The sequence below is a fragment of the Fukomys damarensis genome, unplaced genomic scaffold (assembly GCF_012274545.1).
Source record: "Fukomys damarensis isolate Sample0158 unplaced genomic scaffold, DMR_v1.0_HiC HiC_scaffold_17, whole genome shotgun sequence".
NCBI classification, from domain to species: Eukaryota; Metazoa; Chordata; class Mammalia; order Rodentia; family Bathyergidae; genus Fukomys; species Fukomys damarensis.
Window position 1 is genome coordinate 48461426 of NW_022900929.1, and position 27641 is coordinate 48489066.

At 38.3% G+C, this 27641-nt stretch overlaps 1 protein-coding gene across 1 annotated transcript in view; it reads right to left on the bottom strand.

Annotated features, from left to right (window-relative positions):
* Positions 1–316: 316 nt before the first annotated feature.
* The window catches only part of Stxbp6 (syntaxin binding protein 6), a 173451-nt gene continuing 146126 nt past the window's right edge, over positions 317–27641 (bottom strand). The window contains exons 4-5 of the mRNA XM_010626977.2: positions 8931–9088; positions 317–3149 (exon numbers count right to left, since the gene is read on the bottom strand). Of these exons, the coding sequence (XP_010625279.1) occupies positions 3126–3149; positions 8931–9088 (182 nt within the window). The 3' untranslated portion in view covers positions 317–3125. The remainder of the gene's footprint in view (positions 3150–8930; positions 9089–27641) is intronic.

Here is a 27641-nt window from a genome sequence, read left to right on the forward strand (position 1 = left end):
TATATAGATACTTGAGGTGAGCATATCACTAACAGCAGAAAGGTAACTATTTGTTGGCTTCATTGCTATAATCATCATAAGGAAAAAAAAATGCTTGACTCTTCTAGATAGATGCCCATTGTCAAAACTGAGATTAGCTCTTTAGACCTTTTTACATTTCAAATTTTTCCACTAGAATGTATATAGTGAGACTTCATCACCATGCTAATCTTAGTTCTGATGTCTCCTGTAGGCACACAAGATGTGGTGACATGGAATCATTTGGTAGTATCTTACAGGTTTCACAAATAACTAAGAGAAACAAACTTTCACCACAGAAGTAAAATATTTAATGACAAAATTAAAGTTTGCTGTAGTAGTGAATCAACAGAGCAGGTGTTACTGGTCTCTGAATGAAACAACAATTATCTTAGAGATCTTCTGAAGAATTGATAACTGTACAACAGACATTAGCAGTGTTATAATTCTGAAAATTACAAGTGAAACCTATCTTTAATATCCCTTCTTTAGAGTATTCTTTAAATATTTTTTACATAAATGCACAGCCTCTGCTAGCCACAATAGTATTGACAGATTTCAGTATAATTTTGTCTAACATATAATTTTAATTTTTGTAGAGCTCAAAAATTGTTAACTACTGATCTTGTTACATTTTACAAATACATTCTTTAAAATGAAACATTAGCCTGAATAACTGCATACTTCCTGAACACAGATACCTAATAATACTAGTGAAGAATGCTATCGCTATGTCCCAGGGAGAAGTGGAAACACTGAAGATTCTTTCCTTTATTGTGGCAATACAATTCGAGAAGTCCTTCACAAAAAAATTCATAGTGAAGTGCTGAAAGGAAACAGAAAAAAACAATTCATCTAGCAAGCTCAACCAAATGTGTTTGTCCCAAATGATATAAATCATTTTAGCAATTTTCTCTAGGTTAGATTGTATTAGTATTTTGTATTGCAGCACCTTCTACAAAAGAATAGCAAAGAATTTCACCTGTGTTGTCACAGGGATCCTCTACCAGAGGCTGGAAGGTAGAAGAGGGATAGGAATTGCTGTTATGGCCTCTGTTTGGAGGAGGCCAAGTAGTACTTTGATACAGGGAGGTCAAGGACATGACCAACACCAATGTTATTCTTGAGTTTGGTCAACTGTCAGAGGGTTTTAGATTTACTCTCTCAATTATTTATACCACCTATCTATCTTGGAAACCAGAATCTAATTTGAGAAGATGAATATATATATATATATATAGCTGTGTTTTGTGTGTTGTGCGTTTTCTGAACTGAAGTCTGCCATCAAAATCTATTTTGATTTTCCTAGAAGTTATAAATGCTTCTAATGGCACTCATGAAATGGCATATTGCATGCCTCTTTAAATTTTGGAGATACCAAAATAAAAGTAAAAATATTATAGTAAACTTTCATTGTTTACTATATAAATTTTATAGCATTTTCTCGAATTGGATCATCTCTCTAAGAAGATTAAGAAGTTTGTCTTCAGCAAATCCATTTCCCTTTTGACATGTACTGCCTATGATTTTTATTTTCTGACAGACAAACATTCTGTCTCCCAAGGAATGCTTTATCAGGAGAACTTAAGCTATTTAAGTCAACATTAAGAATCCAAAAGTCATCTTATGCTCCTATATAAGAAAGAGACTACAATGCACAAGGACTCCACTGGCTCAATGAAAAGAAAGGAACAGAAGGGGGTCCTGAAGACTACGGCAGCTTAAAAATCAGTGTATTGCAGCGAGAGGCTGACAGTGTGTCTAAGATGTGAGATATACAGCTTTGCCTCCTTGTTTCATGAGGAACAAGGACAGCTTTTTAATGTTTAGTATTTTAATCTTCTTGAAAACAAAGCTTCTAGACCAAAAATGTAGTATCATCTTGACCAACACACAAACAAAAGGTAGGTGACCAACTCTATTCAGTCTGGCAGCAACATAAAGTCTTTATGACAAAATTCATGGCAAACTGCAATTACTATCATATGCAATTTGTCAATAAACACACATGTTAAATTGCATTAAATAGACAGTAAGAACAACATGCAAACCTCCAAAAGCCAGATACCAAGAAACTGAAGGCCCTTTCCTAAGGACATTCTGAGGATGTCTCTAAAATGGGCATAGCTTTGTAAAAACAGAAGAAAAAGGATTTTAAATGCAGTATCTTTTCACATAGACATTTTATCTGGACAAATCAATTTTTGATAAAAATCCAAGCTCATTCCAATACCAGCTATGGTAATTTGGCACAAAGACAAAAGAGAAACATCCTTGAAGCCACAGAGTTTTTAAAAGTAGGCTTTCCTTTAGGTCTTAACTCTCAAGCTTTTATCCTTCATATGATAATTCCAAATCATCAGTCTGGAAAGAAGTAGCAGAAGTCATTAAGTTGCAGCTCAGAAAGTAGATTTCTATTTGTGATTCTGATTTGTTTTTTGAATACTGGTAATGGTACATGCAAAAGATTAATATGCAAAAAGTAAAATCTAAGACTGCTATTTCCTATGATAAAGCCAAGTATTTTTCATAAGACAGATTTATATCGCAGGATACAGAATTCTAATTTTACTCTTCAACTTAAGAGTTCTAGGAGTGTGAGTGAAACCAATTGCTGCTTGACTTTTATTTTCATCCAGCAACAATAACATCTGATGTAACCACACTGAAATGTCTTCTTGCTTAATATCAGGAAGGGAAAAAAAATACACATTGCCAGTTTAGACCCAGCTTAGTTTATCATTTGGTCCAAATTTTATATCCAAACTTCAAAAAAATTTCTTCATAAAAAGGAAAATATCCAAACACACACAAACCCACATACACTCATGCACATATGCACACACACACACACACACACAAGGGAAAAAATTAAAATGAAACTGATGCTACTGTTGCATTTTTTAGCAAGATTATTAGGTGAATGTATAAACACAACACATTTTCATTCATATTAACACCTGAAAATGAAAACCAAACCAAAACAAAAAACCCTAAGTGTCCATATATTGGGAAAAAAAGAAGCAACTGGAGGTCCAGAATTCTTGTAAAAACTGCTGAACAATTCTTCCATTTCTCTTAAGAGGGTCACGAGGATAGGCAGCTTTTCAACATTTGTGCTTCATGGCAAGCTAAGAAGAGAGGAATGAAAAAAAGTGAGAAAGAGGATTCTCTGCTGCCCCATTCCCTATACTCTCCATGAGAAACAGCACCGAGGGTCTACTCCTTGCAGCAGTCATCCTTATTATCCACAGTGACACCTAGTCAAAGTGTGACACTTTCTCAAGGAGCTCACTGGACACCGAGACTATTACTTTTCCTTACTTTAATTTTGTTGCTCTGGGTGTGCAGTGAGGGAGAGTGCTGTGTGGTTTCCTTTCATTATGCTGAAGGACCAACTAGATAAACCAATACACAAGCACAAGGAATGACTGGCTTTAGAAATGCTGGTATTCCCAGGTTACTAGTTAACCTGGAAGAGCAACAGTCCTGAAATGTATTCACTGACACCTCACAGAAGATTAAAGACTCAATAGCTCTTCAAGAGACAAAATATAATCATCTACTCGATATCTCTCCTGGACATTCAACTGTGGCCAACACTCTTGACAAGTAAATTGTGTTATTGACTGGGTCTGAACAATAGGCCAAGTCTAGACCTTGATTTACTACTTCTCCCATTGGGATGTGAGAAATGTAGTCTATTAAAATGTTAGATCTTTGTAAATGGGAACACCAAGTACCACTGTATCATTCAATACTTTCCCAAGCATCTTGGAGCCCATGATGATGGATTTGAGGAAATTATATGAAGGCGCAGAACATAAATTATATAAAATCTGATTTTTCATATCTGGATATTTTTCTAAGAAGCCCATAGTAGGCAGATTAGAGACTGAAGTTTAGTTCTTCATGTTTCCAGAATCTGATATTGGAGAATAATTCTTTCAGTTGGGGCTGGGAATCATTAGGGTTACGTTTTTGCAGCTCAGAATTTCTTTGAGCAAAGAGCAGATGATTATCCATAGGAAATAACTTTTTAGAAAGCTTGGTCAGATTCTCTGCTTGTTAAAAATTAGTAAGGGGGAATTCCACTGAATCCACCCAGTGATTCTCTACACCGTCTTGAAAGATTGCGATATTCCATTTCTTCAGCAAAATTCAGGGCAATTTGAGTGTCCCCCTTCCTCTTCTTGACATCTTCAACAGAGAAGTGCTAACCCTGGGACTCCCACCAAGAAAAACAGCTTCAGTGTTTCTGCATGTAGTAGAGCAGGGACATGTGGCCCTAGCCCTCATGTTGTGAAGTTAATCTCTGTGCAGGAAACATCAGTTGAGAGAGCTCCTTGTGCCCTGTCTAGTGGTGCCAGTGAGAACCTTCACCGATCTCCTGCAGTGCTGATACCGATGGTTAATCAACTGTCAGACACAGAGTTCATGAAGTTCTGAGTGTTCCCAGGCTGCCATGCTGAGTGCTGCAGGTTTTTGCCAGAAAGTGTGGCGTGGGCTAATAACTCCTGGTGTCTGACGGTTTATAGTCTAGGGAACATGACCAGTGGAATAACAGAGGTGTGGCTCAAACTCAGATCTGTCCTGTTCCTCAGCTGCACTCTGAGCCCTTCTAACTGTATGGTCTTCAATTTCTGCTCTGTCTCTAGTTTTCATACATTATTTAGTAAGGAGGATCATCAAATCAACACTGTGCTGTTAAGTGTCGTGCATAATGAATATCAACCATAAATATTTGATCAGTGCTGCTGTCCTGGTATCCACTGAGCTGTTAACTTTTAATTATGGGCTTACGTCCATTTACACAGCCATTAATCTTCAGCAGTGATTATGCTACTCCTCAAATTAGGCCCCAGTTCCCATGGAACTGTAATGGAAATCAAGCTTAGGGGAGCCCCCGGACTTGACCAGTTATATTGTGCAGACATACAGCTGGATTGGGAAGTTTGCTACTTGAGGTATTGTTATAGTCAGAATGTCTATATTTTCCCCAAATTTATCTGTTGAAGCTTAACATCCAATGAGTGGTATTAGGAGGTGTGGCCTAAGGGAGGTAATTAGATTACAAGGTAAGAGTTCTCATGACTGGTATTAGTGTCCTTTTAAAGACAGTGGAGAGAGACCCCTGGCCCTTTCCACCTTTCTTAGAGGACACTCTAAGAAGTCACTATTTAAGAATCAGGAAACAGGCCTTAATCAGACATGAAGTCTAAGAGCACCTTGACCCTGGACTTCCCACTCTCAAGAAGCATGAAAAATAAATCTCCCAGATGACATTTTGTTACAGTCGCCCAGACAGACTGTTAGATTATATTTGCAGAATGTGGCATCATTCTGGTTTAAAGTTTTGCTGGGAATTAGGAACTTTAGAGCATAGAAGACAGGGTGGTACAGCAGAAAGGCACTGGACTAGGCAAGGTCAGTATACCTGCTGCTACAAATCTTCCATAAGACCTTGAGCTCTAAAGTTACAGTTGTTCCACACTTTATGTTCCTCATAGGTTTATTAACATGTCTCCAACTCTGTGGATGTGAGTGTCTTAAATTCCAAGAGAAGTTTAAAACTTTTAATCTATTTCAGTCTCAAGGTCTTATAGAAAGCATCAATCAACATTGCTATGCAATGTAGTGCATCTAAGTAATGACAATGAAAGATTATTACTGATACCATGGAGATACTTTGGGAGGCCTGAGACCCTTCCCTTCTGGCCTAGAGACCCAAGGGAGACAGCTGTCTCTAGTAATGAGAAGAGACAGCCACTTTCTTTTCTCTCCCTCACAAACGTGAGGGCAGAGCAATGTTCTTTTCTGTGAGAAATAATGTCATCTGAGGATGCCAAGGTGTGGGCAATGCCCTTACCCGCTGACTCACCACCTATGGCGAGCTGTCAAAGGCTGCACACACTGCAATGTTGTGCTTTTGGGGCCAGGGAAAGTGAGCAGGGCTGCTTTTGTGGTGGAACTGTACTCTCCTAATAGCTGGGACTGTGCCAAGCCCACAGCTCAGGAAGGAACCACATTTCCTCAAGCCAGGCTGATGGGAGCTGGGGGTGAGGGGTACTGGGAAGGGAGGAATGGGATCACTGTCCATCTGCTCAGTAGAGGACAAGCACCCATATATCTTGAGGGCAGGGCTGTGCAAAAATGATTCATTCATTTTGTACCTGGGATATTGTAGGGGTCCTGAGAATACTTAGAGACCAAAAATCCTTTGCTACTGAAATCTGGGAGAGTGTGCCATACTTTCCATGTGGGCTTGGGTGTCCTTACTCACCAGGGAACTCAGAGAAACTGTCACCTGGAATTACTGTTCTCTGCTCAGGGCTCTACCATGCGCTCTGTGCCTCCACATGTAAACACAGCCCATTTTTTGTGAGTCAGAAAAGCCCTGCTCCTCTTGGGGATGGAAGTCCAGCTCTCTCCTCATCAGCAGGTCTGGCTGAAGCTTGGCCAGTAAGCTGACATGTTCATGGTGAGCCTACACTAGAGGGGCCAAATCAGCAGTCCTTGTCTCTGGGAAAATCGCTACATCTTAGCTAAAGAGGTCAATCTGCCCGTTAGGAACACTGCCAATGCTGGCGATTCATAAACACATATCCCAGTTTTAGAAAATTGCAAGTCTGGCTCTGACACTGTCTCCTGCTCCTTCACACAGGTAACCAGTTCCAGCAGCCCCCTCCCCCCAGCACCTATAAGAGGGGAAACTGAATCAAATGCAAATTGCTGCCAGCTCTGGGATCTTTTACTGGTGAAAACCAGAGGTCTTTTTGTCTCTGGTGACTCCACCAGTTTAGGTGCTGACAGGTCTTGTTTCGAAGGTTGCTTTCTGTTTAGGTGGTCTCACCTCTTAGGAGGCTCTCCTACCTCACTTCACTTTTGAATTCGAAAAGCATGAAGTCTTCACCTCCATTCCTTCTCTGGGGCTGTGTTGAGAATCCTCAGAAACTAGTAACAATTCTCTAGTCCCTTTACAGAGCTCATTCTGTGATTGAACAGGGCAGGTTCAGCAGAAACTATTTTTATGGAAAAACTATAGATAATCATAATTCAGATTTATTATGCTGCATACTGTGATAATAGCTTCATAGCTAGATTAAAACCCAAAATTTTAACTACTATACCATATTATTTCCCAACCACGTAGAAAACTTGGCCATAATATCAGGGAAACAGGATTGCTAGGGCCAAGAATTCAGGCCATCTGGTTAGGCTATCCACTTGGGTGTTTGTACAGCCTCCTCTGAGAGGGACGCCTACATGAATGACATCCAGGTATTGTCTACTCCACTTTCAGAAGAACGACTTCACAGTCTTTCCCTGTAACCTGGTTCATGGTTTAATCATTAAACCACACTCCTGTTTTAGCAGAATTTTATCAGTGCACTATTGACTGTTCTATTCTGTGTAGGAAGGCATGGAAGATAATTGCCTGTACTATCATCATTCCCATCCTTGAAGATAGTTACGAAGTTATTCCCTTTAGCCTTCTCTTCCCCAGCTCAACATTTTAAAATGTTTTCCCAGATTTTCACTGCCTGCCTTTCTAGTTTCTGTCATTATAAATGAAGATGGGCTGGAATTCTGGCATTTCCATCTCATCTTTACTCTGTAGACAAAGGCTGGAGAAGAGACGGAGAACTAGAGAAATGTTCAATTCCAGGTTACTCCTCTATAACAACCGCAGCAATCTGAGACCCAGGGCCTATAGTCGGGCTGCCAGCATTTTCGGATGAATTTGGCCAATTCTCCTCCAAGGAATTCCAAATGGGCTCCAGAGGCAACAATGCAGTAAGATGGAGAACCAGTGACATACCCAGACACATCTGTGGAAAACAGATGCAAGGAGTAAAGGCAGGAAGCACTTGCTGGGAGCCAGGGCCTCACTTGGGCCTGAGAGTAATCCAGGGAGATACCACCTCGGCTCAACTGGGAATATTTTTCTTGTTGCTTGGTTGGTTTTCCATTCTTGTTTCTTCAGAAGTAGGGTTTTCTGTTGAAGCAAAATATATATCTTTTTGGCCCTAAAAGTCACTTGAAAAGTCCATCTGAAGGTCCCAATCATGGGTCTCACAAGGTAATACAGGTCCTCAGCAGAAATGGCTTCTGGGAACTGCAATTTGGATCACTAGCCAGAAAAGAATTGTCCTTTGATCTGACACACAAGGACTATAATAAATCCTCTTTATCACCTGACCAAGGGGGCCCTGATTTCTTTTGGTTTGTGACTGCCTTAGATAGTGGCTTCCAATAAAAACTCCACCTTTTCCTTCTGAAAGGAACAGCTGTTTGTGAGAATGTGAATGTGCAGGGTGTGGGTCTGGCCAAGCAGAAAACACCATTCTCTGCACTGAGAGGCAGGAAGCACTCTTGCTGGAAGGACTATGCCAGTCTGCTCAAACTCAGAGCTCCAGAACTGTGGGCCTGAAATAATAACAAGCCCCTCTCCACGGGGACACCAGCCCTGAGACCAGAGCTTGCTTGAGTCTGGTAAAGAGATAAGAACACAGGATGTCAGACACAGGGTGGGAAAGACATGGGATGGAAAAGTAAGTCTGCCATGAATTCTTCTAAACCTTGGCCAAGACTGGGGATATCTTCTGAAAACTGAGCTCATTATTCCCTTATCCTGTTCCCTGAAACTTGAGCTCTGAACTTCTAGGCAGAAATTGAAGATGGTCCATATTTTCTAAACAGTCAAGGTAAGAAGGCCAGAGACATGGAGAAGCACATCAAAGAAACCAGATATTACATGAAGACATATTTTATAACTCTGGTACTTAAAAGTTTCTGGACACTTCAACTCTTAAAAACCCAGGGCTAATACTCTGGTTTCTTTTCAGATCATATAAATCTTTTGACTTTTAAAAACCCAGTGCTGATACCCCTGTCCTCTGCTGGCTCACCTTGTGTGCAGTTTCTGCAAACTGCTGGGCGCTGTTCTTCATGTCTTCGGTCTTCTCCTCCGCTCTGCCTAACCGCTCTCCACGCTCATTCAAGGCCTGACTTGCCTTCTGTACAGCGCTGGTCACGCTATCAGCAGCTGAATGGAGGATGCTGTTTCCTGGGAGAATGAGAGGAAGCGCATTAGGACCTGGCTCAGCTGCCCTACAGTGACCAGATCTGACAGCATGGAAGGCCTTGGGTTCCAGGAAGCACATCAACATTTCTTGTGGTTCTAACTGACTCGCTTGTAGGAAGAACCCACACAGAAAGAATGCAGGACTGAGGCAAACCCTGGATGTTTGCTGTGTGCCCATCCATCCTGGCTCAAAAAAGACAGGGTCCACCTCAATTGAAGACTTGGCTTTCAAAGATAAATGAGAATCATGTCGAGTTGGTAGAATTAGGCAATTCAATGAGAAATATCTGGATCTTATGTGCATTTTCTTTTGACTTGCAGTTTAAATGAATAATCACAGGAAAATTGGCACTGTTGTATTTTCCCAGACATAATAATACTCTATATTCTTTTCAATTTTTCTCTTTCATTTTATCCCTTTGTGCAGCAAGTAAGCAATGGTCCTGAGTGTGTGGCTTTTAAGGGCTGTGAATCAGATTCACAGTTCAAAGTAGCCATATTACTTCCCATCTTTGAATCCCATCTTTGAATAGCTCAAACTGCTGGGTCTCCTTACCTCTGATTTCTAATGTGTGAGACATATAGGCTCTGTATTGCATGCAACTCACCAATAGAAAGCAACTGCAGAAACCAGTCCTAGAAGAAACTTGGCATTCTAAAGTTCAGGAGTGATAATCTGAGAAAACTGAAAACTATTACATTTCCAAGGGCCATGCATTTCTGACATCCTAATTCCTAAGTTTGGGCAGCAAAACTTTAGGTCAACAACTTGTACGTGCATAACCCATTGAGAACTAGCAGTTTGCAAAATGGCAACCAAGAGAAATTTCTAGCTGTATTCTGTTAACATTGAGTAGAAGATATTTAATGATATTGTACATAATAGCTTAATGTCTTTGAATAAGTTTATTGTATCATTTAACTTTGTACCTGAGATGGATACACCTAGCTACAGACAGCTTTTAATAGAAATGTAATTTTCACTGGTTTCAGCTGCAAAGGCTTCCTAATTTCTTCGCTGAGGGAACAGTCTGGGGTTTGTGGAAAAGGATCTCAGGCACAGAGAGTACCTGGTCCCAAAGAAGTATTTAGTAATTTTTTTTTCTATTTTTCTTCTTTAGGAGTAGGTTTCAAGGCTTCACCTATACATTAAAGGAAGGAGAATGGGGTTGACTTAGTGATACCAGTTGCAGCAAGTATCCCATGAATCATGATTTAAAAAACCATCATGAGCGAGTAAAGATCATAGGAAACTGAGCACTGGAGAAATCTGGTGGAACACAGTAGAATGGAAAGGCTGGGACTTCAGAACACATTTAGAACTCTTGGTTCCCTTTGCTTTCACAACATACTTATGACTGTTGATTTTAGCCTAGTATCGCTAACTAGCATTTATACTGCATTTGTAACATAAAGCATTCTATTATTACTTCCATTTGATTGCCCAGAAATTCTATTGAGATGACTGAGACTGGAGAGGTGAGGAGGCTTATATGAGATCATATCACCAGGGAAATGACATGGCTATAGCACTCTAACCTGGCTTTCCAATGACTTCTGCTCATTCTGTACCTTCTTCTTGGAAGGTATGGTGTTGTTCTGGGGAAGCAATCACTACGACACAACTGTGGGCACCAGGGAATGCCTGACTGCTTCAAAGTATTCCTGTCAGCAAATCAAGTTTTTGCCCATGCCACAGTGCAAGTCAAGTGATCTGAAGGAGGAGGAGGTATATGGACTGGAATGAAAAGATGGGTAAGGGACTGGAAAGTGCAGGGGAGAAAGTGATGGGGAGAAGGAATTCTTTTCTTTTTTTAGGACACTCCCCCCCATAAGCACAGTTTAGCCACAAAGTGACCGGGAAAAGATGGGGCAGGAAATATGCAACTTAATGGCTAGAGATAAAGGGATTTTAGAAATCAGCTGCCATAAAATTATCAGGGTATATAAAAAGACCTATCTTTTCATACTGGAATTGACCCACATGATCTCCTAGAAGTTAGAAACATCTGTGTTTCTTCAATGGACCTGTTATGCCTATGTATAAGCCACATTGCATTTCTTGTTAGACGTTTCTTAAAGTTAGCTTTGTGCACGATGTCAGGTTGAAATTTGTCTTAGTCACTTTTCTTGTCTCTGGGACAAAATACCGAGCACCTACAACTTAAAGGAAAAGTTTATTTTGACTCACATTTCAGTTCATGGTTGGTTGGCCCCAAGGCTGAATAGCATGGTAGAGGGCCCTGGCAGAGGACAGCTGCCCATGACATGGTGGGCAGAAAGGTGTGGGGGGGAGGGGGAAAGGGAGATAGAGATGAGAGAGAGAGAGACAGAGAGAGAGGGAGGGAGGGAAGGAGAGAGAGAGAGAGAGAGAGAGAGAGAGAGAGAGATCTCAAGGTAGGAGATCCAAGGAGGTAAAATCTTCCAGGCCATGCCCTCAGTGACCCATCTTTTCTGACCAGACCCCATTTCTAACAGGAAACCAAATCTGAGCCTCCACAATGCAATCACCTTCCCAAAACTCCACATATAATCGCAGGAGGCTTTGCGGGAGCATCTAGATATAAACTGTAACAACATCACATCACATTTGATATAATACTGTTTAACCCATAGTCATTACAAAAGAGAACCAGCCAGGCATGGAGGCATACATCTGTAATCCCTCCTCCAGTACATATGTACTGGGGACATGTACTGGGGAGGGTGAAGCAGGACGATTCCAAATGTGGGCAAGTTTTTATCAAGACCCTGACTCAAAATTAAATGGTCAAGGATATAGCTCAGTGATATAGTTCTTGCCTAGAGCGCCCTGGGTTCAATTCCTACTATGTACTGTTAGGGGAGGGGGAGAGAGGGAGAAAAAATATGAATGAAAATGAATACAGTGGACCCTTGAAATTCACAGGAGTTCCATTCTTACAGCTTTTGCAAATTGTGAAAAACTGCAAATTTCACATATAGTCAGAAAAATGCCTATGAATGTCTATACTATAGTTTAAACCCTAAATATGTGATGTCTCCTGCAATTATATAATTTAATAAAGTACAGTATACACTACTGTAATACTGAAGTACTGTATAGTACTTCAAGCTTCTCGTGGAGTGTCTTAAACTTCTTCTGGTGCTTAGGCTCTTTACCAGAAGACTTAGGAAGTGCAGGGCATTATGGTGGTTTCTTACAGAGCTTAGGGCTTTAAGAAAGAACAAAACCGAGAACATTTGAGCTAGCTACACATGCGGTACAGCAACTTGTTATGACGCAAGAGTGCTGGTATACCTAGAGGAGATGGTTTATAGGGCAGCAACCAGTCAGAACAAGCAGAACTGAATAAAGCTCTTGGATTGGTGACTTGCAATCCCCCTCCAACCACCAAAAAAAAAAAAAAAAATGTGAAAAATACAGTATTCGCAGTTTCTACAAAATTGTGGTAGTTTTCCATGAACAATTATTAGGTTCTAAGGACAAACCTCGAATAATGGAGGCCGTGAACTCTGAACAGCAACTGTGTAGGGTGATACTTTATATAACAAAAAGTAAAAGATCTTCACTATTAAAAAGATGGCATTGCTGCCCACTATCCATGGGAAATTACATTTAATGATTTTCATGTACAGAGTGAATTTGAAAAAATTTCACTCTCCCTATTTAGATTAACCTCTGACAACTCTTCCCTAAATCTGTAACCTTTCTTCTCTTTTGACTTAGATCTTCCCTCGGTGGGGGGGGTGTCTCTTGCTTATATTATAATTCCAGGATTCCATCCTTAACTCTTTTCACACTCTCTTCAGAGCAAGCTAGCCCACCTCAAGGCTTCAGTAACCAATCTTTCTCTCCCTGGATGTTGTGCTGCTGAGCTCAGACCCACAGGACAGCTCTTACAGAACAACTCCTGCTAAATGACACAAAGTCATTCAAATGTAGTATGTTTAAAACTGATTGTAAAGCTGGGCGAGGTGGTGTACACCTGTAATCCCAGCACTCAGGAGGCTGAGGCAGGAGGATCCCTGTGAGTTTGAGACCAGCTTGGGCTACATAGTGAGCTCCAGGTCAGTCTCAACTATATAGTGAGACCCTGTCTCAAACAAACAAACAAACAAACAAACAAACCAACAAACAAAAACTGATCCTAGCATCTCTGGCTTTATATAGTAATACTTCCAAGTGACTCTATTTGTTGTGAACAGTTTGGTTCATGCACAGAAGCGGTGGGCAAAATTTTGCTTCCGTTTGTGAACTCTGTGTGGGTGACAAACACCACTGTGGCCATGTTCTCCAAAACTGTGGAACAAATTGAGTTCATGAACCAAGGCACCATTTAGAGGGTCACTGTGTCTGTGCATAACCCCAGCATTTGCCCAGCCAGAAATCTGGCAGTCTAAGTCTCGAATCTTCCCTTCCCTTTAGCCCATAGAGCTGAAGGTCGCTTTCTGCACAGGTCTCTGAGCTGTGCTTCATCATCCTCATTGCCTTCACTGTATGTACAGTGAACAGTCATTCCCTCACGTGCATCTCTGATCATTACTTGAAATTAAATTGCTAGTTCAAAGAGAATAAACTGTTTTGAGGCTTTCAACCTATGTTGAAAGTTGCTCCTGGACAGATTCTTTCAGCATTCAAAAGCATTCACAACAATGTATAGCATGTGCCAGACAGTTTAGCAGAATGACTTTGAGGGAGTCGGTTTAATTTCTGACCTTTAGTTTTCTTACCTGTAAAATGTGGGTCATGCCATCCACCTCACGTGTATACCATGGAGGTGAGGAACGAGGTGTGTGCCAGGCACCTGCAGGCTCTCAGTGCAAGGCTGTCCCTCCACCTCCCCTAAGGCCACATCTACTCTTTAGGGAATTCTGGAAAAATACCATCCAATTCTATCGATCTTTTCCTTCTCTTTTCTGCTATCATGGGACCGTTTTGAAGGCCCCAGCAGGTACTTAGATATCTCTGTGTAGCACTGTGCATTGCTTATAGAGGGAGCTGAACATATTCACTAAATCAAGGCATACTTTGTAGACAGGAGGCCTTACTCAAAAGTTGGAGCCTATCATATTGTGTGGAGTTAAATCTGGAAACAAAGCAGTCTCCTGAGGCAAGTAGAACAGTAATTCTCTCTAAATAGACAGAAAGCATATTAATACCCAAATTTATTCAAACAGTCCGAGAAGCTATTAACCACAGCAAATAAAGTCAACTGCATTTCAAATGATAGTCTCTAGAGAGCACAGCAGACACCATTCTTGCTTCATTGTGTCACCTTTACATTAGATCACCCAGTGTGTTCTTAAAAAAAAAACCAAAAAACATGCTGGCAACTTTTATGTTAAGTGATTCAGAAAACTTTTTTTTGCAGGAAAGACCTGAGATAAAGCCTAGTATTGTACTCAATCACTGTTAGAGAATACAACTAAAAGAAACTTACATGCATAAGAAAATGAAGGAAAATAGTAAAATATATTGAAAAGTGACAATAGAAGAGAAGGAAAGATTTTTCTAGAGCACCCAGTATGCACCAATAGCTCAAATATTAGCATAATTTCATCTGATCATCTTAGACTCCAAGCTGTACCTTTGTAATTAAAAATTTTAATTCTATAGCTAGTAAAGAGGCAATTTAAACAGCATTTTCAGCAGCTACTTCCTACATAATGTACATATGTAGGTATTTGAAATGCAAAATACTTATCCTGTTTGGCAAATAAGGCTGGAAGAAAACCATCTTTAAAATAAACGATCGATAAATATGTCTATCTATACTCAGTGCTGAACAAACATGTTCAACTAAAGAACTCTCTTTTAAAACAGAAATTTCATAGTTTTGCTTGGACTACATCTGTCCCACAATCAATTTAACCACTTAGAATAGCTATGCAATAAAGCCCCACTTATCCAAACTTCAAGGAAAACCAATTTGAAATATGTATGTATATATACATATATATGTAGCTTTGTTTATGAACTTGTTTCCATGATTCTAATAAACTTGCAAAAATTGGCATGGAGATTTATCAAATGTGTTAATAGGCCAGAAACATTAATATCCTTATATTATATGTCCAAAATGTTCAATATTAATTTGTTCTGAGTAGATTAAATGGTTCTGTTCCATTTTTTTCTAAGTGTTAATTTTATTAGCCAAACCACTTTCACAAGTAGAATGCAAGGTCTACTTAAGTCTAGCATAGTATAGTGACATTCAAATTAATTTTACTGTATACTAAGGTGTGGAATTCACCCCAGATTTTTTTTATTCCTTTGTGTACTTCCAGGCTGGCCACTCATTGCTTAGTAGCTCTACCACTAGAGGATATGTTAGTAGGACCAAGTTACACAGGGACCTGGTTCCTTGATAACTCAGTATCTTCTCAGTTCCAAAGGCACTCAGTCCCACTTAGACTCCCCTCTATTTTCTGTGATAAAAGGGCTCACTTGTACTCCCATCGGTGGTAACTGGACTACATGTTAACTTGATACTTCAAAGGAGATTTTGCTTAGTACTGTGACTTGCACTAAACATTTTATAAATGAATAATTTAAATAGTCATGATGGTAACTAGCTTGTACTTTTATATGCAGAGTGATTAAATGCAAAGACCTACACAGTGAAACAAGTTGGTTCGTAATTTACAGACTCCTTTAATTATCTAAGATGAATACAAGATTAAGAGCTATACCAAACTCTTTCTGCATCATACTGATTAATCAATACTAAGTCACACCACTGCATTTCAATATCAGACAACCTCAAGTATCCTCTTTTAAGATTCTTCCAATAGGCTAATTTTTGCCTGTACTTTTGTGATAATGACTAATCAGATACATTCTTTTAAAAATCCTGGTTACCTAAAACATTTCTAGAAGGAGTACTTGCTAATCTATGCTGGGCACAATGTAGTATCAACCAATCACAATCATAGGAGAGCTACTAATAACGAATGCCTCCCAGGTAGCAGGTGCTATAGAGATGTGTTACCTTCCTCAAAGGAAGATATTCTTATCTTTTTTTTTTTATGGTACTGGTGATTGAACATGGTCTTTGCACTGAGCTGTACCTCCAGCCTTTTCTATTTTTAATTTTTACATTTGAGACAGGATCTCACTAAGTTGCTTTACTGCACAGGCTGGGCTCAAACTTGTGATCTTCCTTCAAGAGTGGTGAGATTATGTAGATGTATCACCACATTTATCTCAAAGGCAGAAATGCTTACTCTTGTTTTACATTAAGGAAACCTGTGCCCGTGGTGGTGAAGGAGTATATCCAACACCTCCATGGTACTGATCTCAAGGCTCTTAACAGCTATGTAAGCATTGGCCAGAGTGGCTCGATGGTTAAAAAGTGCTACAGGAAAACTCAATTCTGTGGCAAAATGACTGTGTAATAAGATGTAGCTTGGCTGTTTCCATTTGGAAAATGTTTAACAAGCTAATAAAAACTGAGAATGTAAAGGAGGTAGAAGGTGGGAGTGACAGAGGTTTGGTATATAGTTTCCCAAACATATTTATTCATAGGGCCTTTTTGTGCAGATTATCATGATAGAACTTTTGTAAATAATATAAAAACCTACAAATTGTTAGGAAAATGTAAAATGACTTATTTTGTCTCTTAACAGCGATCTGCTTTGTTTAGTTCAAAATTAACAGACACCGGAGACAATGACCATGAAGTGGGACATCTGGCCTCATCCCTAACCTTGAACACCCCCTTCTTGTGCACTAGAATAGAGCGCTAGATGAATCTTGAGGTAAACTGCCTAACTACAAGGAATTGTTACTTCTGGGTTAAAGTGAACTGTCTTGTTAGTATAATCTGGACATGGGTAATGTAAACTGAGGAGATGAAATGTAACCACCTAAACGAGATAGCTATAAAACCTATAAAAGAAGAAGCTACAACCCAATAGGAGGTCTATCACTGGCACTGCCTTTTTGAATGCGATCAATCCTTTTCTGACAAAATAAACTTCTTATTTTACTTCCATTCAGCTCGTCTCTAGGTGCATGTCACTTGCCAATTCCTTCTGCAACAATTACAGCAAGGGGAATTCTGCAAAATTTGCACTGGGAAATGCTATGGTAAAGTACACTGACTCTTAAGTTAAAGGAGGAAGAAAATGCAGGCTGCCCCCATCAATTTAGTAATAGATAGACAAGTCATGTAATTACATTAAAAAGGCTTGCTTTACAGAGGCAGTAGGACAGATATAGCATGCTGAATGGCAGTTCCAGAATTATCTTTTGTTTCAAGTTGGTGGCTTATTTCGGAGACCATGAAACTTGCTTGTTGCCTGGAGCTGTGACAAAGAAAAATGGACTCTGTGCTTAGCAGTACTTTGTAAGCTTGTGAACTCCAAACCTACTCAAAAGGATATCTTGAAGTTATTTGTTCTTGGAGTTACCAAAGAAAGAATGACCCAGTCTATCAGGTAAATGTCTTCTGTTGACTATGTTAAGGTAATTTCGTGGAATCCTAAAGACTCAGGAAAGAGCCCAGTGCTCCCTCCCAGTTTGTAGACCACTATGAATTCAGACCCTCCTCTGAAATCATTGTTCCAATGTTCCCAAGGACAAGGGTCAAACATTTAAGGTTTTATGCATGTTCCTTTCAACATCTAGACCCAGGATACGGGGTCAAATTCACCAGTAACATTAATATTCATTTAACCTTGCTTCTTTTGAATATGTTCTTACAAAAATTATGGAGTGCCAGAATAATGAATCCAAGGACACATCTTTTGGTTTGGTTTTGTTCAGAGAATATCAGGCTCTCAGAAGGCTGGCTGAAGTGCATCTTCAAAGAAGGATCCTTGTTCTGAGGTTAAAAGCCTATAGTACCTCTAACTTGATAAATGGCTTTGCTCTTTTTGTTATGTACAGCAAACCAGCTTTGATCTGCAGGCATCTGATTTTATTACAGCTGAAAGCTAGTGGCTTTTACTTTAAGAACTATAATTTCTAGTCATGATATATACAATTGAAAACCCTGTACACAATGTCACCTGCTGAAAAAATAAATTCTCTTCCACATGTGGAACCTGCTATGTATCAGCCCCGCAACCTTGAAAAATGTTTTCCCCTTTGTGCTTCAGTTTCCTCACTTGTCATGGTGATTGGGGTAGACGCTACTTCATGAAGTTGTTGTGAGGGAATTTGAGGCAGTGAACAAATAGGGTACCCAGGACAGGTCTGGCACCCAGCAATGAACATTATCCAGCACTGAAGGCATTCTATTTCAGCAAGGGTACTTAGCCCCACATCTTATTTCTAGTCACTGTGATACTTTAGTTTCTTTTCAGGTGTTCCTAAACAACTGCAGCAGCCTGGACAATTTTTCTATGATAAGTCTCTAGGTTCTCTAGTACTTCACCCTCTTTCTATACTCCTTGGACCATGCTCCTTTCTTCTTTCAGTGTTTTGGTGGCTCATCCACACTATGATATAATCCACTGGAGAAGGTCCTTGTCTTTCTTAATTTAAGGTCCCTTCTTAAGCTGCAAGCTACTTCAAACCCTTCACAGATCACCAACCTTTATCTACTGCCTCAGTGTTCCTTGCAAAATTTACAAAATCTTTAGTTTTGTCAATTTATGACTCTGAGGCTTTAAATCGAAAGTATACCCCTATGCATTCAGAGGTGGGGCTCTGGGGACGTGGTTGGATTACAGGAGTGCTATACAAAATAGTTGACTAATCCATTGATAAATATATAGCTGAAAGTGCTATTAGAAAATGGGGCCTCGTTGGGGGCGTCACTGGAGGTGTAACACAGAAGAATATATTCTTGTCTTCAGCTCCTCTCCACTCTCTCTCTGCTTTCTGGCTGCCATAGGCTGAGCAGCTTTCCTCCATATACCCTTTCAACATGCCATTTCTTCATTGGAATCAGATAACTGGATCGAACCCTCTGAAATGGTGGGCCAAAATAAGTCTCCTTTTAAGCCATGGATAATCAGGTATTTTGTCCCAGAAACAGGGAGGTGACTAATACATTTACTATAGGTAGTTAGAACATAAATGAATTTAGAAAATGATCAATATGAATAAAAAGCATAATAAGGAAATCTGTGCCTATCTCTGCCTAAGGGTATCCCAACATCAGCAGTAGCACTTTTTTATTTTAAGTGTCAGCGCTCAAATGCAAAGCTAACCTCAGATTTTTGTGTCTAGCAATATTTTCTGCTAGAAGAAAGCACAGTTCTTTAGAGAATAGCAGATTCCACGCCTTGAGGCCAGATAAACTCACATAAGCCTGAATGTTACTGCCAGACAGCAAGAATATCATTGAAGATTGTAAAGATGGTGCTAAAAGGAAAAAAAGAAGCCAGTTTAAAGTGAATCCCACTAGGCAAGCTGTGATATTTAGAAAATCAATGGTATTAAAAGTTATAATGATGAAGATATTGTAGTAATTTTATATAAATTGTGGCTGCTATCACTTCTTAATGATAAATAAGAGAGTTAACATAAAATGTACAAAATGGTTTTAATACAAAGTAAAATAATAACTGGATGCTTGATTTACTTTATTGATTTTAATTAGAAAGGAATATTAAGGTATTGATTATTTCATTTCTTCGGAGTAGTTCTCTATACACAAAGCTATGTATTTATCTCTATCTGCATGAGTAGCACAGGGTAAATACAGAAAACTGTGAGTATGCAAAGAGTTTTAGAAAGAGAAGAAACTGTATCAGAGATGACTGATGAATGTTTATGGTCAAGCATAACCATGGTCAGAAACAGTCACAGTGATGAACGCCACAGTGGGGAATGCATTGTCTTCTTTAGAATTTGGCTGTTTAGAACAGGCTGTCTTTTCTATATGAAGAAACATCTATCTAATAGATTAAAATAAGATATTAATAAGGCATATATATGCTTCCATTAACACTAATATACCAGATTAATGTGTAATAATGACACAGTGGAAGATTATATAATGTTAACCAACTAAAGAAAATGATGCAGTGTTCTGGGAGAAATAACATCAGAAAACACTGGACACATGTAAAAAAAGTAAGGGGTACAATAATGCTACTGACGTGAGAGTAGATTTAGGGATTTAGTAGAGTCCAGTGAGATATCCTGGGAATAGAATTTGAATCACCTCAGGAAAAGAAACCAGACCCTGTTCTCCTTTGTAATTGTTTGATAACCCAAGTCCTTTAGACTTGGGAAATATGAAAATAAGCACTCAGATTAAATTTGGAAGAGCTTTGAAGAAGTTAAGAAATACTGAAGACACAAATCTATAATTTATACGAGGCTTAAATATAATATTCCTTTAAGCATTGTAACTGTTAATTCTGCAAATGATTGATCTGTTTAAAGTATCTAAATTATTCAAAATAATCAGTTCTATCAAATTGTGATTAAAGCTTAAATTGTTTAAGGGGATTTTAATAACTAACTTTCATAAACAGTGTTTATAACTTTAAGAAAATTTGATTTTCTAAGTTGAGTTCAGGAGAAATAGTCAGTAAATTAAGAATAAAACAAAGTGAAAATAAAAGTATTTCCTATCCAGGCACAAAAGTCAGTCTGGAAGGAAAGCAATCAATATTCTTATACAAAGTATTTCTTTTTTGCCTTTGAGCTGTTGTATACTCTGGTTACTCAACAAGACCTGGTTCATATGCATCATATGTGACTTCATCGTAGCAAATTTCTCTCCTTTTATTCATTGAAAACTTTTGGGGGTCACCTAGTATTTACAAAGGTATAGCAGCTGGCTGGAAACATAACCACAGGCAAAATGCTCTTGCACACACCTTTCCTATTCTATGTTAAATTACAAGCTTCCAGTCTGGAAATAGAGCAGAGTGTGTATAGATGAAAAAAATGTGTAGCGGTCGTGTATGTACATGTTACAACTAAAAATAGGAATTGTTAAAATACAGTTAAAAATTATCAAGCAGTCAGCATATGCGGGTGTATTTGGGGAAGGGGTCCAGGACAGTGTCAGCAGTGAAGCCCTTTCTGACAAAGTAATTTTAAAGCTGTGGTGTGGAAAAACAAGTGGGGGCAAAGCTCCCGTGCAAAAGATTGAAAGAGGAAAATTTTATGTATTCTAGGAAATTAAAGAATATGAGTGTGGCTGTGGAAGAGGGACTGTGGCTTGAGAAGAGCCTAGAGGTAGCAAAACTGAAGCCAGATCGTACAGGGGCTTACCGATAGTAGTGTAACTAGAAGTCACTGCAGGGTTTTAAAACAGGGGTTCCTGGGCTGAGATCGTTTGTGAAATTACTATTCTCTTTATGATTTGGTAATGGAACAAGAGAGAAAGCAGAAAGAACAGAGAAGGTGCTTTTCCTGGATTTCAAATAAGAGGTAAAGGTGGCTTACACTAGGACGACATCACTGGAAAGAAGTGGAAAGATTTAAGATTGATGAACTGAATATTGGAAGTGAGGGAAAAGAAGCAAATGTAAGTACATTTCAGATTTTGGCTTTAGAAATTGGATAGTGTTGTAATTTATAAGGTAAGAAAAGCTGTCAGAAAAACAAATTTCCTCAGAGAGTGAACAGATATAAGAATCAAGCATCTCATTTTTGTAATGTTATGTTTAAATTGACTATGAGATATCTGAGTAGAGCTAATAAAGCAAGTAAATATTCTTGCATGAAGCTTTGTGGAGAAATCTGAGAGATACAAAATTGGTAAGGCATCAGCATAGAGAAGTTGGGAATAGATAAACTTATCTAGGAATCAACACTGAAAAAGAATAGGGAAGTGTTCACAAACCCTACTTGTAAAAATTTAACACTTAGAATAAGGAGAAGGCAAAAATGCCTGTTAAGGAAACCGAAAGGAATAGCCTGAAAGGAAGAAGAAAATGCAAGCTGCACTTGGCACAATGGAAGGTAATCTAGGATAAGAGATTAAAGGGGCAGCTACAAGAGTGCCAGGGCAACTCAACAGGGAAAAAGAGTCTTTTCAACAAGTAGTACTTGGACAACTGGATATCCACCTGCAAAAGAATGAAGTCATAATTCTATATTGGACACATCTAAATTTAATTCAAAGTATACCAAAGACAAACAGAAGGCTAAACTATAAAAGAGGCATAAATCTGTATGATATTTGCTTAGGGAATGGTTTCTTAGACATGATACTTATAGAATAAAAAACAAAAGAAAAATGAGAGAAATGGAACTTTGTCGTAATTTAGAAAGGAGGTTTTCTTCTTTTTCATATATCCTTCTCACCTCATTCATGTGTTCAACACTGTACTTAATACAGTATATATTGCAATTATCAGTTTAAATGTGGTTACTCAATTAGACTGTCAATTTAAAAAATTTTCTTGACTAGGTTTCATTCTCATTTGTATACTTGTCACCAGGAGAATGGTACATCATATGCAGTAGGTAGCTTACACTAATATAGGAAAATAAATAAATTTCTAAAAGCAGGAAAAGAAAGGTAATGAGTAGAAAACATAAAGAGTAGTCACTGAGGAGAAAGAGTGCATCAAAATTAATTTATTAAATGGGATGGGGAATTAAATGGTCTTAGACTAAAACATTAAAAAGTTAAACTGTTTGAAGCTCTAGAAGGAATAAATTTTGAGGCTGAATAGCCTTTACAATAAGTAAAAATGAACTTACTGTGACCTTTAATTTAAGAAAATGTGTATGCCACATTCAGGATGTCTCCAGCCTAAATGTATTCTTAGAGAAGTTTTACTTCAAAATAACTCAAATTGCATTGCAGTTCTATTGCCATGAAGTGATGAGGTTCTTTTGGAATGTAGCATGAATTCTTCATGTAAAATTTACAAACACCCTCATTACTTAAGTGGGAAAGCATCATAGGGATTAAGCTCCCCTGGTAGAAAAATGTGGTCAGAGGGTCTAATAAAAGAATTTGCTTAAGGTCACACCCCAGGTAATGGCAGAGCTGGAGCTAGAAGCCCTTCTACTGGCTTGGAGCTTGACCAGGTTTTCACCTCATTTGTGGTCTGCAAGCCTTTTGCTTGGATAGTCTCTAAAATTTACGCAAACAGAACAAAACAAAAAGTCAAATGTGTTGTCAGATTCCTGTTGCTGTGACAAAATACCCATTAACAACTTAAACATAAACATAAACAACTTAAAGGAGAATGATTTATTTTGGCTCATGGTAACAGTCTATTGTTGGCTGGTTCCATTACCGAAGGCCTCATTTGAGGCAGGATATCACCCCCCTGAGGAAGGGAGTGGTAGAGTAAAAGCATTCACCTGGTGGCAACTACGAAGCAGAGAGAGCGGGGAAGAGCCAGAGAAGAGGTTGGAAACAAAATAAGATACAGCCTCCAAAGGCATGCACAGTGACCTACTTCCTCCTGCTAGGCCTCACCTCCTAACAGCTCATTCAGGTAATGAAATCATCAAAAGATTAATGTACTGATGAGGTTAGCGCCCTCAGGATCCTATAAACTTTCTACCTCTCATCTATGAACATTGCTGTATTAGAGATGAAGCTTTCAATCATGTATATTTTGGAGATATTTTGTATTTAAGCCAACACATAAGAATCTAGCAACTGATTTTCTTAAACCTGTGGATGTTAATGTGCCCTCTGGAAACTGCCACCCCTCCCTCACCTTGTGAAAAACTTTACCTCTGTGATCATGTACATATGTATCAGTTTAGGATTTCTGTACGTACTAGCGGGCTTTGATTTCATAATCATAAAACTCAATGGGAAGGAGAGCAGATATTTTGAGGGACAGAATATTTATATCACCAGGGATCTCTTTTATGGTCAATTTATGTGTCCTAAAACTACTGAAGAATTATAAAGAAAACTTTCAGTTACCAAATACTTTTCTGTCTAAAAGTCCAGTGCTTAACTTGGCTATGTGGGCAGGAAAACAGATGAACTTCCACAGGAAAAAAAAAAAAAGATAATTAATGCTGAACTCCAGGTATGTTATACCTGAGTATAACATGAGACTCTTCTATTTTAGTTATCAAGGTCACTTTATTATTGGACTGGATTGTTATTGCTATAGTTAAATCCCATTACTTAAAAGATAATCAGGAGAAGCAAGTCAGTCTGTAACCTTGACCCATTTCCTTTTAATACTGATGACTAGCATTTCAGTGTGGTCAGTTGTGATTCAGACACGATTACCATGGGCGATGGAATTCAGCACATAGTTCCGTGAACTTCAGTTTCTCTTCCTGACAGTTTATCATACTGGCATTCACGTAAATTGAAAAACACTTAATTGCTTATTTTAGTTCAATGAATGTAAAGTTGAGAATCTCACCTCACAGATTGGGAATATAATGATGAATAAATGGCTATGCCAACAAATGTCAAGTCCAATTTCTGTGCAGGTCAGTAGTTTACCCCTAGTTATCTTCTCACCAGTTATCACACTTAATTTTGAAATTGATGTGAAATCTCAACAGGTCTTACCACTGTTCATTAGTTATTCTATGAGGTTAAGATGTTAATGTTACTTTGTTTGAATTCCTGGGCCACATCTTACTTCCTATGAAGGATGACTTGAAATTCCTGCCAATTGGTCATTAATATCCACTACAATTATCATCAATGGAATAAAATTATTATCAATTAACAATAGAGTTAGTCTTCACTGTACTATTTTTAAACACAAATATTTTCAATTCATACCAACAAGACACAAAACAAAGAATGCCCAACTAACTCTAGACTTGGATGTCTATTATCAAAGTTAAAAATGCAATCCATTTATTTGTACTATTATTATCAGAAACTATGATTTGCTCAATCCCAATTATATCCTTTATTGTGTTAATTCTATTGGCTACTCTTTAAGATGTATACTATTATTATTTTTTTAAAATTGATGAAAGCCAGAAACTCACCTAAAATTATACTGCTAGTCCATGATAAAATCTTGATTTGACCAAGTATGGCTGACTCCAAAATCACTATTTCGTGTGCTATGAGACCTTCCACAGAGTCCCACAGGCACACCCTGCGAGATGGACCCTAAGTGCTAAGAGTGGATTTTCATTTGTCCCAACTTTGTGGTGCTGCAATTTTCGCTTCATCAGTCTGGTGACTTAACTCTCCTAGGAGTCTGAGTGTAATTCCCTGAGATTGAGTGAGGTATTCTGTCTATGCTCCCACAGCCTTTGCATTTTCCCTAATGGAGTATTTATCATAATTCATCAAATCCACTACTTACTCATATGTACAACACATTAAACTAGCAGCTTCTTCATCACAGGAACTACCTTTTTATTTTTGGCATTTCCAGGCCAAAGCAGGTTTTCATAAATACTTATTGAATGGATAATAAATTGATAAGCAATGAGAGGCATTTTGGTTTTATACAGAATTATAATGATTTCATAAAGATGTGCTGAAGTTACTAGTTATGACTAACTCTTATTTTCATTGCTAGTCACTTTGGATTATTTTGTTATAATTAGTGTACATAAAAGTTCAACTTCTGACATAGTGAAATAAAAAATTGCACTTTGGTAACATTTCTCTACATTATTAGAATGTTAAAAATTCTGTGAAAGATATAATCACGTACAAAATATACAAGTTCAAGATATTTGATAAATATGAAAAAATTATTTTTAATAACAACGGTACTATTTCCAAAATGGTTGTTACGGTTCTGGTGGAAAAAACATGACACACAAAGAGAGTGAAAACCAAAACAGATTTTGTTTCTTTTAATATTTATTCCATCTAGAATGTGAAGGAAGGCATGTTTTTCAACCTCCTCTCTTTAAATACCACACTTAGAAAAATTAATCTTTGGAAACTCAAGTTAGAAGGACAAACTTTCAGTATATTCCATCTCTAGCCATCAGAATCTGGTGAAATGGTAATAGGATCACAACTAAAAAGATAAGTTTTTTACTGACAAAATATTTCTTTCATTGAATTCTTTATTATAAGCCATGTGCAATCCTTATGGGAAGTATCCTTATATATTGAGGAAAGAATCATTCTCATACCTTTAAAGCATGTGACTCATACACACCATTTAAGTAATATGGATGGACACTATTGCTCTTTGGAATTTATAAGGCAGAGAGACCATCCAGTGCTGAAGAAGAGATAATGATTTTTGGGGGGTGGGAGGAAACAATGAAAGAAAGGGAAGTGACCAGTCATTAGAGGCCTGATAATATTCTAGAAAAGATGAGAATTGACTGGGGATTTAGCTCAGTGGTTGACAGAATGGCTCAAATTATAATGGTAAAGATGGTAATAAAAAAGCAGAAGTTAATAAGGTTTGTTTAGAAATAATGCTAGCTATGCACAAAATTGTGTTTATTTTTCTTCTTTTTGGTGACATAGAAGTATATATTTAAAAATTTCCCTCCCAGTAAGTCGATATTATGGCCAGTGGTTTTATACTGGAAAAATGAGTTTTACTTCTTGGCTGAGGTAATGAGGAGTCCCCAGATGGTCCTTTAGCTCTCCTTTCCCTTGATGCTGGAAGGCATGTGTTGAGTTGGAAGAATAAAAAAGACACAAACAAAGATGATTATTTCATTCTATTTCTTGCAGTAGTGGGGTTTTCACCCAGGGAGTACTGAATGCATCTTAAACCCTGTCTGTCTGCCTATCTATCTATCTATCTATCTATCTATCTATCTATCTATATCTATTTGACATCTGATTCAATTTAGAGACAAGATTTCCTAAATTGCCCAGGCTGGACTCAAACTTGTGATCCTCTTTCCTCAGGCTCCCATGTAGCGAGGGGAAGTATCACCACACCTGTACCACCAGACCTGGCTGTAAACTAGATTTGTGAGTTACAACTTAGAAGTTACCTTAGAGAAGCACTGAAGTCATAGGCCTTTATTGGAGTGAGAAATGTAGTATATGTTAAATCACTGAGATGGTAAGGTGTGTTTGTTTTTGCAGCATAACACAGTATTGCTCTGATCAATAAAAGAGGTGATTTTCACAATTTCAACATATTCTAGAGAGATTATCCAGATGTAGAAGACACTCTTGAAGATGTTTCATTTATTTCAAATTAGAGTGATTTGATGAATAGAATAGAATAACTGATAATGCAAATGAAAAGAATCAATTATATTATTTTTGTTTATGGGGTGGGAGGAATGCAACTGATAAATGCAACCTATAAAATGTAATGAATAAAATTAGCTATTTAGGGGCTTTTCTTTTACACTTTCATTTTATGGTATCTGGAGTTGAACTCAGGGCCTCGCACTTGCCAGGCAGGTGCTGCACTGCTAAGCTACATCCTTGGCCACCAAAAATTAGCTATTTAGAAGATTTAAAATATTATTCAGAATAAAATTGAAGATCATCTAATTTTTAAACACTAAATTTTAATTTTTAGAAACTTTTTCTCTCACCTTTTTTAAGGACAAATAAGTAGGTGCTATTGAAATATAAGCATTAGCAGGCCTGTTTTATGGCTTAAAGTGGGGAGACAGATCTTTTTCAAATGGGAAAAGGATCAAGATATGGGGGAAAGGGGGAGGGAAGGGAGAGAAATGGGATGAACAAAGAATTGAGATGTGTTATTCCCGCAAGGGATGTTA